General features: G+C 34.1%; 1 protein-coding gene across 1 annotated transcript in view; it reads left to right on the forward strand.

Annotated features, from left to right (window-relative positions):
• Nucleotides 1-3,208: 3,208 nt before the first annotated feature.
• LOC142342263 (putative glycine betaine transporter) overlaps nucleotides 3,209-15,621 on the forward strand; it is a 33,338-nt gene continuing 20,925 nt past the window's right edge. Inside the window, exons 1-2 of the mRNA XM_075393541.1 lie at nucleotides 3,209-3,701; nucleotides 12,362-12,565. Of these exons, the coding sequence (XP_075249656.1) occupies nucleotides 3,633-3,701; nucleotides 12,362-12,565 (273 nt within the window). The 5' untranslated portion in view covers nucleotides 3,209-3,632. The remainder of the gene's footprint in view (nucleotides 3,702-12,361; nucleotides 12,566-15,621) is intronic.

The raw sequence follows: 15,621 nt of genomic DNA on the forward strand, positions 1-15,621 counted from the left end.
CAGTCACTGTTGTCTACGGTTAAGGTATCGGTTTTTCAAAGTCAAAATCTGTGATGTTCTGTGAAGGGCTCCAAAAGCATAAAATTAAAAAGCGTACTGTTTGCATCGTAAAACTTTATAAGCTATAAGGCAGACAGATTTTCTATCCTTTTGCTCGCCTTCGACAATTCAATTAGTTATTACGCGGCTGTCAGCTGAAGAGAAAAATCAAACAAGAAATCTAAAATTTAATAAGTTTTACAGCAAAAATTTATGCTGCATTGGTCTTTGGGCAATCCTCCGGCTCCCCTCATAAAATTAAATCTCGAATATTAAAAAACCGGTTGACAATTAAGGTGAAAACTCCTAGTTGCGACAAACAGCTAACAGACAGTGTCACGGGTTTTTTAATGACCTCAAAGCTCATTGTATATTCGCCTTCACGAAAAGTTGTATCCTAACAGAAAATTGTTCATTTGAAACAACTATAAAATACCAAAAAAATTAACCATTAGAATTACGAAATTCTAAGGATTTTTGTAATAGATTTGTAATAGATTCAAAGGGAAAAAAGTTATTAACATATTAACTTGACCGATAAATAAAACCGGAACGGCGGATGACAACCTCTTTTTTTGAATGAACGTGATCTGTCGTAAGCACAACCTTTAGGAACAAAATGTTGAAATATCGGATAATTAAGTTAATTGAAACTTTCAAAAAAATCCAGAGTCATTTATCCAGAGTTTTCAAAATCAGTAGAATAGATGAGTTGGCTACCAGGTGTGTGGTCAGATAGCAGCTATGATATGTCGAGATGGAGCCCCGTGTGGAGAAAATGTGACAAACCGACGCAAGAGGCGCCGGTATTTGTCAATGTTCGTGGATTTCAACGTTTTTATATGTATCAACAAGCTAGAATGTAGGCCAGATCACTTTCCAGCTTATATTCTGTTTGTTGAAGTTTTTTATGCAAAGAGACTCTCTTTCAGACTAATTTTTGTTTGCAAGAATCTTGCGATCGAACCCAGACAGATTTTACTGTATAAAGTATTGAGAGCAACATTAGAAAACCAATCAAGCGTAGATAAGGTTCATTGATGTGTTTCTTGAGTTTATTTTTCTCGTACAACTGGCAAATGTTTATAGTTTTATGAACATTCAATCTCATATGCGCTAATTTTGTTAACTTTAAGATTTTGCACAAATCTTTTTTCTTTGCTTTTTTATGTTGATCCTAATTATCCTTCAAATAAAGTTTTTTTACTACGCGTTTTTTCCAACAAAAACATAAAGAATGATTAATGTTAGTTACAAAATGGATTACAAAGTAATCGAGTTCTAAAAGTTTGCAAAACATTGGCTCCAAAACCGGCTATATTGCCAGGATAGTAGACAGTTTTACACTAAAACTTTGCAAATAATTTAGTCGATATTGACGCTGTACAAAAAAATCATTTTAACCTATTCTAACAATTTTCTTAAAAAGTTTCAAGTTTAAAGAGGTGCCAAGGTTTACTTTTGGTTTTCAAAAAATACTTTAAAATTTTAGTAAATAAAAACAAAAATTTTTGCTATTTTTCTGTTCCTTTGCCATTCAGTTTCTCAGAGGCTAAATTGTCCATTTCCTTAAAAATTTTGATCGCAACTAAGCCTTTTATTTTTTGTTTTCTCTTATTTTCAAATTTGTGAAGAACAAAAACTTAAAACAAATGGTTAAACTTAAAAAAATGTTGGCTTGTTTTTCTACAACATAATTAATGAAAGCTTTAGAGGTAGAATAGAACTGATGACATCTTTGAAAACAACAACATGAATTAGAACAAATGAAAGTACTGACAAATAGTTAAACTACTCACGGTAAATAATATTGCGCAATATGTAACCGTCGAGCTTTAGTTGTAAAGCTTCAAAATACATTTGAGACCAGAGCTGAGAGAAATTTATATTGAGACCAGTATGATTTTAAACTTATGGATTTGAAATTTATATAGTTTGTTAAGCTTTTCTACCAATTTAAGCTATTGATTTTGTACACGTTTATCTCAGTTTTTATTTTTATTGCTCATGTTTTGGAAACTAAGTTCTTTCTTAACAAATACACTAACACTATTTGTAGTTAGCAGTTTTCGTCCTTCTTTTTGCTTTTCTTTTTGTTTTTCTGGCAAAGTCGAGGCAAAACTTTAGTTAAAATCAGTTTAAAACCTCGGGGCTTTCAAAATCAATAAGCAAAAACACATTTCTGAGTTGTGATGACAAATTTTATCAACAATAATTTATCGAAAGATCTCTTTAATGGTTAATTTGCTGTGATTATGTTAAATTCAGATCACTGAATCCTCTGATGTTTCACTTAAGGAGAGAGTGAGAGAGAGAGAGAGTGTTGTGTGAGAGAGAGAGAAAGAGAGAGATTTTGTCTTTTTGCTACAAGGAAATCCTCTTAATTCCGTTTTTTGTACAGGGAATCCCATTTACATCCTAATTTCCTGTTGAGAATCCTTTTAGTCTCCAATTTTCCCTACCGAGATCCTTTTCTGCTCCTATTCAGATTCTGAAATTTCCTAATTTTCTTAATTTTCTTAAGGGGGTGCGGACTTCCGTATATAACCACCTGCGTTTTCGGATAAGTTTCTCAAAGAGATTTCTGATAGGAGTTTTTTAACTTTCCACGTGAGAAAAAAGGAACTTGGCAAAAAAAACAAGAATAGCTGAACTGGGAAGTAATTAATTGAAACATTGCTTAAGGACCTAAAAATCACAAAAAAAGTGGTTTTAATTTAAAAAAAATCGAATAATTTCCACTTTGCACGTCCCAAAGACAGATGTAAAAAATGTCCATCCATAACTTTTTGCAGAGAAGGCGTTTTTCCTTGCAAAATGTTTGTCAGATATAATAGAACAAATTTCCTCATTATAATCTCAAGATTTTACATCATAAGCAATGTTATCAGATTTTGAACGATTCACTTTTTGGTCTTTGCTCTTCTAATAAAAATGGAATAAGATCTGTTGTCTGATATTTCTGTTGTTCTTCTTTAAAAATTTCAAATTTAATTTTGCGAATTGTCATTCATCCTTTGATTTCTTTTGCAACTTGAGTTCTGTTTTCCAAAATAATCGCAATTTTTGCAGATCAGAGGAGTCTGAACTTTATAGCAAACGTACATCGCCGTCAGCCGCCTTAATTTCAATCAGGTTGCTCGAAAACTATCTTATGAACAATCTTCAAAGCTGAAAAACCACTTGCAGAAAACTGTAGTAAACAATATTTGAATTTTATCAATCGAAAGCTTAGTTTTTGCTAATTTAACGAAGCAAATTTTCTGCTTGAACTTATTTTTGTCTCAAGTAGCAATTTTTGCAAACTAAAGTGAAGTCAAAATCGGCAATTGTCTCAGGCATAAAATGCGGTTATGATTGCAATAAAAGATTTGTTATAAATCTGCACGGAGAATTACATGTATCTTTAAAACAAAAATATGGTGTTATTGTAAACAGAATTACTCTGCATGTTTATCACCAAATTACTCTGTTGCAAGATCTCGATGACTTTTATTGCTCATTTCTGTAACGTAGAAAGAGATAACTAAAAAAGATATTCAAAGCATACAAAAAAGTTTGCGAAAAAAGAAAGAGCTCGAATAACAAACGTTATGGACATGCATCGTGGGAGTATTTACATTTACGGAAACAGAGGAGATGGGTCATATGGACAAATTGAGGTAGGAAACCAAACACAAAATTTATTCACCAATTTGAACAGATATTTGTCTTACTTCATTGTATATTTAAAGTTAAGTCTTGGAGCTAGCCGAAAATAAACTAAAATACTCTTTACTGATATTTCTCAGTTTATAACTCCCAAGTCAACCTCCGGTCGTTTTTTGACGGACATTCTATGCCTGGGCTGACCACCATAAACCCATCTTAGATAACATATCAAAGTCATGTATGGTGCATGTGGCATCTTGGATACCATATCAAAGACCATACAAAAAACATAAACGGGGTCTCAAATGACGTATTTTGGATCGCATATTGAATACAATGTGACAAGATTTCATTTTCTTATGAATAAATGAAAAACTTTCTAATGGTGACCTGGATTCCATATCCAAGACCACAGAAATCTGGGGCCCATAAAAGACCATATATATATATATATATATATATATATATATATATATATATATATATATATTTATAATATGTATATATATATATATATATATATATATATATATGTGTGTGTGTATATATATATAAACTGAGCTACCGTTTTTTCTTGGTTGAGGGAACTTCAATTATCTTGATAGAGACAGAAAAAGAGAAAGGAAAAGAAGGTCGAGAAAAAGAAAGATTGATGGTGTCTTAGATTCCATATCCAAGACATAGAAAACTATGGCCCATAAAATACAATAAACATAAAAAATATGAACCCGTTTTTCATGGTTGCAGGAACTCGAATTGACGTGATGAAGGGAAAAGGACCATGGAACGTTTTAAATAACGGCTTCCCCGACACAATATTCAAGTTCATACACGTTATCATCTGTGATAATGGTTTAAAAATTCTTCATTTGATTGCTGTTGTTAAATTTTTTGCTGAATCTTAGAAAGAATTTCCTAAATCATATATGGTATCTGAGATACAAGACTCAAGACCATAATATTTTCTTACATACCAAATCCAAAATCGCAAAGAAAATTCGATTTGTGAGAGAATCATTCAATACGTGCTGCTCTGCTAAAGCTTTCTTTCATATGTAAAATCTTAAAAAAAATACCCAAGATCATATTTGGCTTCTTAGAAGAAATCAAAACAAAATCACACAAGAAATTACAGATGGAATCATATATGGTCTTTGATATGGTATATAAGAAGGGTCATCGAAGGTGCGTAAGATAATGTGGAAGATCGCAAAAGCATTACGTTGTAAATAGTACATTTCATCGAGTAATTTCACAGAAAAGTATCAACGATATTCAAAAAAGTGCTAATAAAGTGCGCGGACAACAGTGAAAGTGAGCGTAGCTAGTTTAAATTTGCTTCGAATTGATAGACAATTGTGTGATTTGTTCCCATGCCTTTTTTTGAGCAAGCGCAGACCACAGTGATAAACGAAAACCCAAATCTAATAAAACGGATGCTTATAACAGTGACTTTAATAATTTGGTTTAAACTTTCAATAGCAAACCATTCGCATAAGTGGTTTCCGATTGATTGGTTGTCTTCGCAAACAGAAGAGTTGAAATTCTTGTTTTTATTTTTTAATTTTATTTAAAGATGATAGCATATGAACGGTCACCAGCGGTTATTACTTTATTGTATATTTAAAAATAAGTCTTAGAGCTAGCCGAAAATAAACTAAAATACTCTTTACTGTTGTTTCTCAGTTTATAACTCCGAAGTCAACCTCCGTTCGTTTTTTGACGGACGTTCTATGCCTGGGCTGACCACAATAAACCCATCTTAGATAACATATCAAAGTCATGTATGGTGCATGTGGCATCTTGGATACCATATCAAAGACCATACAAAAAACATATACGGGGTCTCAAATGACGTATTTTGGACCGCATATTCAGCACAATGTGAAATGATTTGATTTCTTCATGAATAAATGAAAAAAAAATTTTTGTCACCTACTTTCCTTATCCAAGACCAAAGAAATTTATGGCCCATAAAAGACCATATATATATGAAATTTGAGCTACTTTTTTTTTCGTGGTTGAAAAAACTTCAATTATCTTGATAGCGACAACAAAGATAAAGGAAAAAAGGTCGAGGAAAAAAATTGATGGTGTTTCTGATTCCATAGCCAAGACCATAGAAAACTATGGCCCATAAAATACCATAAACATAAAAAGGAAAAACCTGTTTTTTTTTATTTCAGGAACTTGAATTGACGTGATGAGGGGAAAAAGACAATGGAACGTTTTAAAAGCGGCTTTTTAAAGAGAAATTTATGGCGTCTTGGATGCCATATCCCACAACATAAAAATCTATGGCCCATAAACACATAAATCTATGAACAAAAAATATGCATGCGTTTTTTTATCGTTGAAGGAACTTTAATTGACGTGATGAGGGGAAAAAGACAAGGGAACGTTTTAAAAGCCGCTTTTTAAAGAGAGATTTATGTTGTCCTGGATGCCATAACCCAGAGCATAAAAATCTATGGCCTGTAAATGCCATGAACAAAAAATATGTATGCGTTTTGTATCGTTGAAGGAACTTGAATTGACGTGATGAGGGGAACGTTTTAAACAACGGCTTCCTCGACACAATATCCAAGATCACACAAGCTATCATCTTTTATAATGGACTAAAAATTATTCTTTTGATTGCTGTTCTTGAACTTTTTGCTGAGTCTTAGAAACAATTTCCTAAATCTATATGGTATCTTAGATACCAGACCCAAGGCCATAATAATTTCTTAAATACCACATCCAAGATCACAAAAAATTCAATTTGTGAGAAAATCATCAAATACGTGCTGCTCTGCTAATACTGCCTTTCATTTGTAAAATCTTAAAAAAAAAATACCCAAGATCATATTTGGCTTCTTAGAAGAAATCAAAACAAAATCACACGAGAAATTACAGATGGAATCATATATGGTCTTTGATATGGTATATAAGAAGGGTCATCGAAGGTGCGTAAGATAATGTGGAAGATCGCAAAAGCATTACGTTGTAAATAGTACATTTCATCGAGTTATTTCACAGAAAAGTATCAACGATATTCAAAAAAGTCACTGCGCGGACAACAGTGAAAGTGAGCGTAGCTAGTTTAAATTTGCTTCGAATTGATAGAAAATTGTGTGATTTGTTCCCATGCCTTTTTTTGAGCAAGCGCAGACCACACTGATAAACGAAAACCCGAATCTAATAAAACGGATGCTTATAACAGTGACTTTAATAATTTGGTTTAAACTTTCAATAGCAAATCATTCGCCTAAGTGGTTTCCGATTGATTGGTTGTCTTGGCAAACAGAAGAGTTAAAATTCTTGTTTTTATTTATTACTTTTAATTAAAGATGATAGCATATGAACGGTCATCAACGACCATTTTAGTCTAAAATTTTTTTCTGTAAGAAATAAACAGCCGAGTCAACCGATAACAGCAATTGGGCAGCTCTCATAGCATTCATGAGTCGAAAGAAGCCTCCAAAGTCAATTAATATCATGATTGGAACAATTTAAGGCATTCGCGAAGTGGATGATCCTGTCGATTCATAGCTGACGACTTGCGCATCCAACCTGACCAGTTGTAGCCTTACAAACATAACCTCGAATTGCTCCTACTAAAGATAATCAGGGACCAATTTTCATTATTGCTGACATCCGCGTTCCGAATTACTTTCAACAAATCAATATAATGAAATTTTTAATGAAAAATAATCCAAGAGGAATGTAACCATTGAATTCTTCATGTTATCAAACAAGGAAAATTCTTGAGCAATGACTACTAAATCAATTTGTTCAATGAAAATGTCATTGTCAAGGAGAGAGAAAATCATCGACGAGATGCACGACGCGTGACTGCATTTTAAGTTTAAGAGAAAGTTGCATTGTTTTTGCCGCTTATTCAGTTGATTATAGGAACAATATTCCAACATAACAGTGCCCTGTCATTTATAATTCTCACCAAACACCAGTCCGTCTGCCTCCTGAAAACAGAAATATCTACCTGGATCTAAGTATTAGAGAATATCAGCAATGATTCATCAGTTATCAATTTCAAAAAGTACTGAACCATTCAAACATAAAAATAAAGTAGATTTCTATGGCTAACCATAGAACTAACAGAGAGAGAAACTACTCAACTTCTGCAGTCACTCTAAAAAGTATTAATTACCTAATGACCTCAAACTGAACATGGCCAATTATCATACTTCAATCAATCTGTACATGGGTGATTGGCATACTTCACTCTTCATGAACAGACTGATATATATAATCAGCATACTTGAGATTCATTACTAGTCTGAACAGAGCATACCTACAGTGTAAACGGTTCATGTTGAATATTTGGAGAATTGGGCTACACAATAAAATGAAAAAAAGGCCGAGCACGTTTTTCTGTAAACAAGCCAAATTTGAGACTAGAGACATTGATTTGGATCTGTTTCGATAAGGACAAAAATGAGTTTGCGGGTAGGGGGCTGCCGTCGGGGTTATAGGAGAAGAGATGGTGTCAGAATGAGTTATTCTTATTAGAATATTACACTTCCTGGTCTTCAAAATGTTGTGTTCTTCAGAAGCTGTGTGTGAGAATTTGTTGTTGAGATGTTTGTGAGCAAAAACGTCAAATGAAGTGTTCCTGGTTTATTTGAAGGAGACAGATGCTCTGCTCACTTGTAATGTGCAAATCGTATTAGCCTAGACAGATGTGGAAACCTCGAAGGCTCGTGGGATTACATGATCTCTTTCCTGAAGTCGGAAACGTCCTAGAGACCGTCAAGAGTTAATATCTAATGATAACGGCCAAAATTGAAAACGAATTCAAAAATTAAGTATACAAATGTAATTTTTGAAATCAAGAGTCAGGTGCTTGATTGCTCGACATATTGAGAGAATCCATGAATAATCGAAATAGCCTGATTTTTTTAGTGCGATTTTTTTCATTTTTCCAAAATTTGACCTGCAAATATAAAGCGTAATTATTCCCCGGCTCACGAAACGTCGAAGCAATCTGAAAGAAGTAAAGAAGTAGGAGGGGGAGGAGGAGGTGATGGTTGTAAAATTGGACCTTCCTCTGATCTTATTGTGATCTGGTTGCATCGTACCATACAATTCAGCCTTCACTGTTTTAGTTTTGAATGTTGAATTTGCTGCAGCTAAATGATTGTTGTTATTTTACGTTTCGTGACACACGATTATTTTTTGCTTCAGTTTTTCATTTGATCTTTTGAGTTAACCTCTTATAAGTTTGATACATTCTTTATTTATATGTTCTGACTAAAACTAGCATGCACTCAAGCAGATGATAATATTAGGCGGCTAAAGTTCCTGAATTTAAGTAGTTTACATGTATTATAATTTAAGTTTTTTATTATAACATAGAGTAAGCGCTTGAGTTAATTTGTCTGTTCAAGCTGAGTGAAAAATGTCAATTATCCATGCTAGGATGGAGCGAATTATGACAATTAGTCATGTTCAGATTGACGGCATATAAATAGTACAGCTTCTCAGACAGAGACCAGTATTTGCAAAATGCAAAATTTTTCATGCATGTATGACTCATAGTTTCATCTACAAGCGTATTATAAATTAATACCTGGTACATGTTCAGAAAGCTGACCATAATTAAACAAATATCAAAAAGGTTTATGCTTAAGTGCTGAAATAATCTCATGATCAATCCGTCCGAGTACCTATAATTACAGGTGTTCATAGTCTATTATTATTTAATTGTCTAGCACTTTCTAAGCAATGAGTCAAGTGCTTGTAGTGACGAAAGTTAATTAAAACATAGTCACTTTCTTTTCAGCACCGACTAAGTGCATAACAGAGGGCATCTGAATACGTGCTATCTTCTAACTATTGGTTGTTTAACAAAATGTCGAGCTAAGAAAACATTACGTCGCAAATAGAACAGTGCAATTAATCGTAAAACTAAATTGTTCTCACAAAACTTTTCAAGCTGAAACATGGGAGTATATCGTGGATAAAACCTCTCAACTAATTTTAAAAAAATGTTTGTTGGTGATCATTAAAGTGGCTAAGACAGTCAACTCACGTTGTTGGTTCAATTTGTACACTGTTCATAGCCCAGTTTTCTCAGAAGATTAACTGATTCTTGCAAGATCTTTCAATATATTGTCTTTTTAAAGAGACCTTAGTACAAGGTAAAAAACGTCCACGAACAGTCAATGGCGACGATCTGTCTTACGATTGTACGAAAACACAAATCGATTAAAAAGCGGTCTTCTACATCTTATTTCGGCAAGGTGAGAATTGAATTGAAAATTAAGTAAGAAGCACGAATAACAAAAAACAAAGAAATCAGATGTTCAACCTATCTCAACTCGAACACAAGAACTGGTCCTTGGCGCGCTCTTGTATCCTGTTTTCTTCCATTACTTTCAACTTCTTTCAAATTTTTTGCATTTTTTTTTACATATTTAGTCGATTCCTCGAATTTGACAACAATAGGGCTCAACCAAGCCCCACTCAGAGCACCTACTGGCATACAGAGAGCACAATAGCTGGCACTAACTGTGCCCTCAAAAACAAAACTCAGCCCAAGAAAAATAGAGAAGGAAGATAAGAACTCGAGCAAAAGGTCACTTTTCCTGATGCCTGGGCTAATGGAAGCGTTCAATTGTGGTTTTTTGATCTCTTATCATCCTGTTCTCTTATAAGGTTAAAATTTACTATGGTAATGATTTATATTTTTCAAAATGTGCTTGAAATATTCCTGAATACACCCTTTGCATTCTTGTTTTACGATCCTAACATAAAGAGCTGGGAGAAGAGAAAAAGAGGAGAAAACAAAGTTGTTACTTGTCAATCACCGCTTTTTTCAAAAAAAAAATTTCAAAAAAACTTTCCAATCATTTATGAATCCAATCACTTTTCCAATCATAATGAATCCAACAATTTAGAATTTGAACGAGCTATGAACGCCGCAGTAAACTTTGCAGTTTCCGGCAATGAACAGCATACCAATAAAATGGGATTATCTTTGTCTTTTGGAAAGCACAGGAAGAATTGTTGTGGCTACAATTCAGCGTTTTCAAAAAAAAGTGTTAGAAATCTCAATTCTGGTTCCTTAATGTACCGTGACTTCTAATTTGAAGCTCATTATAAAATCATTGAAGACGATTTTTTGAGACATAAGCATGCAATCAGCGCTCAGCTTTAATTCGTTACACTGGAATGACTAAACAAATTCTGATGCTTTCAAAAATCAAGGGTTTCCATGTTATCTTAAAACAAGGGAACATCAGTTACAGGTTGTAAATGACTGCTATTCTGAGGATTTTTGAGCATCAGATTATGCTTACCCAGTTTAGACGATAGATTTTTTTGTGAGCAAATATTAATTCGTCCGTCAATTTTTCAACAAGAATACAATTTCATTGGCCAATAACTTTTCAAGACCACTAGAATAGGTTTTTAACCAGCAACAAACGTCACTATACATGTTCGTTCTAGCCATCGAAACTATGAGAAAAAGGCAATAAAAATTGTTGTCATAATTGAGCGCTTCTCAAAAAAAACTGATGCAACTGTTATGCCTGATTCTCACCATTTATGCCTAACATCTGCTCATTCCGAGAAATAGCTTGCACACGTAGTGTAAATACTAGCATCTAGCATCTGTGTTCCTGTAGCTGCTGATACCTAGACTCTACCTACTTCTCCAACTTTTGCAAATGCAACTGCGGCATAATTTTTCGCTCGTAACAGCAATTTTTCAGCAGCCATGCGCTGATTACGCAAATATTTCGTGCAACTCCTTTATGCAATTACTTATTATTTAGACATTTTTTGATTTTTCTCGAATTCACACGCTGTTTAACGACTACTAGGGCAGACCGATATGGGCTCTTTTTACAGCCTTAAAGTATAAAGAGCTAGGGCTACTAATTTCTTCGCACGAAGTAGACTTACCTATATCTCTAAGACTAACCGACTCTGTAGAACACTGTCAGTAAACTTCTATTATTACGGTGGTTAAGAAGTATAGCACCGGAGTCAATGGTATACACATAGTGTATCTAGCTAACAGACTGACTATAGTTATTAGAGTTCTCTCTATTTAAAAGAGAATAGTGTCTTCTCAGTCTCTGATTGGTGGAAGGTACACATTCAGTATTTCCACTGCTACACTACATACAACGGAACGCTGAAAGCGGAGACCAATTTGAGTATGCTTACTCGGGCAACTGTCCGTTTTAGGCAACGAAAGGGCAATATGAAAAGGATAAAAACCAAAACAGTGATGAAATGTAAAACTTTTCACGGGAAATTTTGATTGGATCAAAAACCTAAATACTGGCGATAACTTACGCGTATAATCTATTATATCTGCTTATTCCAAAAAAGTAGTTAGCCACTGAATTCAATAATTCATATCAGTGGTTTTAGCAACTGTTGATAAGACTCCGGTGCCTACCAGTCTAAATAGGGCAAAAACAAAACCTTCGTATTACAATAGTCTACCCTATTTTTCCAGTTATCTCAATTGATATTTTCTTCTAAACAGAACAGGGTGCAACTCCCTGTACCCAATCGATAACTCCTGCATGTAAAATATGTGTTATTGTCAGCATGTGCTATAAAATAATACGCGCTCAGGTAAATTATTGTGAAATATCCGAAAACACAGCTGTCCACATATTAAAAAGAAAGTGAACTGTTTCAGGATACAAGCATGCGGATAGCCACTTCCAAGAAGGTGCCTCGACTGTTGAGAATCGACCTGAATCCCAGGGTGTCCATTCCTGCATTTGTTATCATTTGGGGATTCGCCATATGGTGCATGTTCTATGAAAACGCCAACCAGAACATGGCACAGACCAAATCATGGATTACAGACCACTACACTTGGTTATACGTTGGTTCACAGGCAAGTCTCAATGAGAATTGCAAGTTTTTTATGATAATCTATAGGAAATACGTATCTTCAAAATGTCTTTCATTGAGTGAAAAGATTGATCCTCATATAGAGTGATGAGATCTTTGTAAGAGGAAGGCCTTCAATCAATCTGACGAAATCTCATTTAAAGTTTCCAGTCGAATGCGCAAAAGTGTATACGTCACCCGTGCGTTGTATTACGACTATGTTTGGTTCTTTAATTTACAGTCCTAATGACCAGTTTGCTATCCCGTACCAAACTCCAAGTACGAATCAGTACTGCGCACCTCTAAATGCAATTCCTCATCATTATTGATTCAGGCACTGATTCATCTCATTTTTTACTTGTCAAACGTGCGTTCATAGTGATGTTCCCGGATTTGAGTCTCAAAGTTTTTCAGCGCAGAACAAGCACATTTCCAGATTAAAAACTTAATTAAGTTCTGAAAAATTGTTTTTCCAGAATATTTTCAACTTCTTCATGTGCAGTTTTTCTTCATTATGATAATTTTGAGGTCTTAGAGTTTGCCCAGACTAAACCTATCATCATGTATAGTATGAAAATCACTCATGCCCCATAATTAAGTCTGAGCAGAGTACAATCATACTCTTGTAGCTGGTAATTACTATAGTAAAATACACAATATTATACCTAAGCTAGTTTTTAGGCAATTGACGGAAAGCCCATTTAACTTAGTGGTTACGACATACTACGCGAATTAAATGTCACAAGTTCCCCCGCGGAAGCTCGGTTTGCATATAAAGCAAACCTTGTTGGCGGCAGTTAAGCTGAGCATGTTGTTTTTCATGAAGCAAATTATGCTCAAAAGCAGACTGGCCCGTTAAAATTTTGACATGAACAGAGTACTGGCCATACTAAAAAACAAAATGTCTATAGACTGATTCAGTGCCGATTTTCTTTGCCATTCACCTTCGGGTTATAATTGTCACGACTTGCGCCAATTCTTTTTTTTTCACTTGCCAGACTGCGACCGATTCCGATTTTTTTTTACTTGCCAGACTGGCACCAATTCTGTTTTTTATTCAAAAAGGGGTTCTTAATACGTCAAAACAGTTGACAAAATCCGTCAGCTTATTCTAAAATCTCATTGAAAATCAGGGTTTGTAAAAACTCAATTGGCCGCAACCGACCGAAAAAAATAAAAAAACACCAATAATTTTTTCATGAAAATATAAAAGCATCAGAGTTCAGTTTTATGTTTTTTTACTCCAGACATGATAGTGTTATTTTTCATGCCCCGGATTGCTAAGTTCGACATTTTTGGAAAACTGAAATTGGCAAAAATTTGGTAAGTTTGGCTATTTTGGGTTTGTAACTTGGCTAAAAACGGACGAAAATTGCGGAAAACAGGCTAAAACCCAATTAAGATGGCCTCCTCTGATCCTCACTGGTGCTTGTTGATAGTTTTGAATGGTTTTGGGATGTTTTTAAAACACCCCGGGAAAGTGGCTAAAAAATAACACCGAAAACATTGTGCGCTGCAAAATATTTTTAAATTCAAACTTTTCACTCAAAATTTTTTGAAAAGTTGTTTTTGACTTGGGAATCAAGTTGCCAAGTGCGATTCAAGTCTGATATGACTCAAAAAATTGATTTTGTAATGATTCAGTACTGATTTTATTGGAAACACTGGCATTTATACCTGCCCAGTAGTGAATCGTACTTGGAGTTCGGTACGGGATAATGGAGAAAGATCCATTCAAATAATATTCGTTTAAAGATATTCTAGCGGCAAAAGAGGCAAAATTCAGAGATTTCCGCTGCCGAAATATTTTCCATCACTGACACTTCACTGATATGGTAAAACCGTTGAAGTTCTACATCAACTCTTTATATTCTGAACTGGAAATGATAATTATCAATTTCACCGAATACCAAATACCATTTCTGAGCTATAGCGTCTCAAGAGCAATTATACGCTTGTTCGGCGTAGTACCCTCAATATGTGTTTGTTAACATCATTCAGTCCATACACCCCTGACAAATTTTCTACAATTGAAGAGGAAAAAAAATATGGAACTGTCTTCTTTGACCCAAGAGTTGAACTTGTGGCACTGATAATTTATCTACTATGGTTAACTCGATCCACTGAGTTGAATATGTCTTTTATTGTCATAAATGAGTTTTTATTGTCACCACTTCCTGGGCTCAGTTGTTTTCACCATTGCATGCCTTTTATTGTCGGAAAAATTGAAATATTTTTAATTTCTATGGACTTATATATATATATATATATATATATATATATATATATATATATATATATAAATATATATATGTTCCGACCTCACTTTTAGTGGGGGGAAGAACTATATGGGTTTTTGGTTCAGTAAAATTTGGCCGATCGATAAATTAATCGTAGAGAGTTCTCAGTGGTATCATTGAAATGCCTGTCAAGTCTAGAATTCGGAGTCAAAAAGTTTTTCAAATTTCGTTTTTTTTTCGGGGAGTTATCGAGTCTTGATCTTTAGTGAACACTTCACAAAATTCCGTTGGCTCTGTTCACAAGTTTACAAAAAAAATTGTCAGCATGCCAAAATGAGTTTTAAAAAATGTTTAAAATAATGTTGCTAAAAGTAAAAGGTTTGAATTTTTAAGATGAAAGAGTTTTTCTCAACCATCTGATCAAACTTTACGACAAATATTTTGGCTAAATTTATTTATATTCAGCACATTTTCAAAAAAATTGCACCAAACTGGCAACTCTAGCCCAATTTGTTTTAAAATGACGTAAGTATAGACAAAAAACTGCTCTGGCGACCTGTGAAAACTCCAAAGAGAATTATGTCTTCTTCTGCTTCCCTGGCGAGTTTTCCAGAATTAAAATTTTGTGGTTTATAATTTAACACAATATTTAACCAAAATGCATTATTTATTTTTGGCTTTTATTTGTCAAAGTATTCAAATTTATAAAACTAGGAAAAACAACGTGTTTGGACAAAAAGGAGCAGCATTGGCATGGCACGTTTCGGGCTAATCGGAGGCTCTTACAAAACAAATATTTTGTTAATTACGGACCAGAATT

Source organism: Convolutriloba macropyga, chromosome 7, assembly GCF_964194025.1.
Source record: "Convolutriloba macropyga chromosome 7, txConMacr16.3, whole genome shotgun sequence".
NCBI classification, from domain to species: domain Eukaryota; kingdom Metazoa; phylum Xenacoelomorpha; order Acoela; family Convolutidae; genus Convolutriloba; species Convolutriloba macropyga.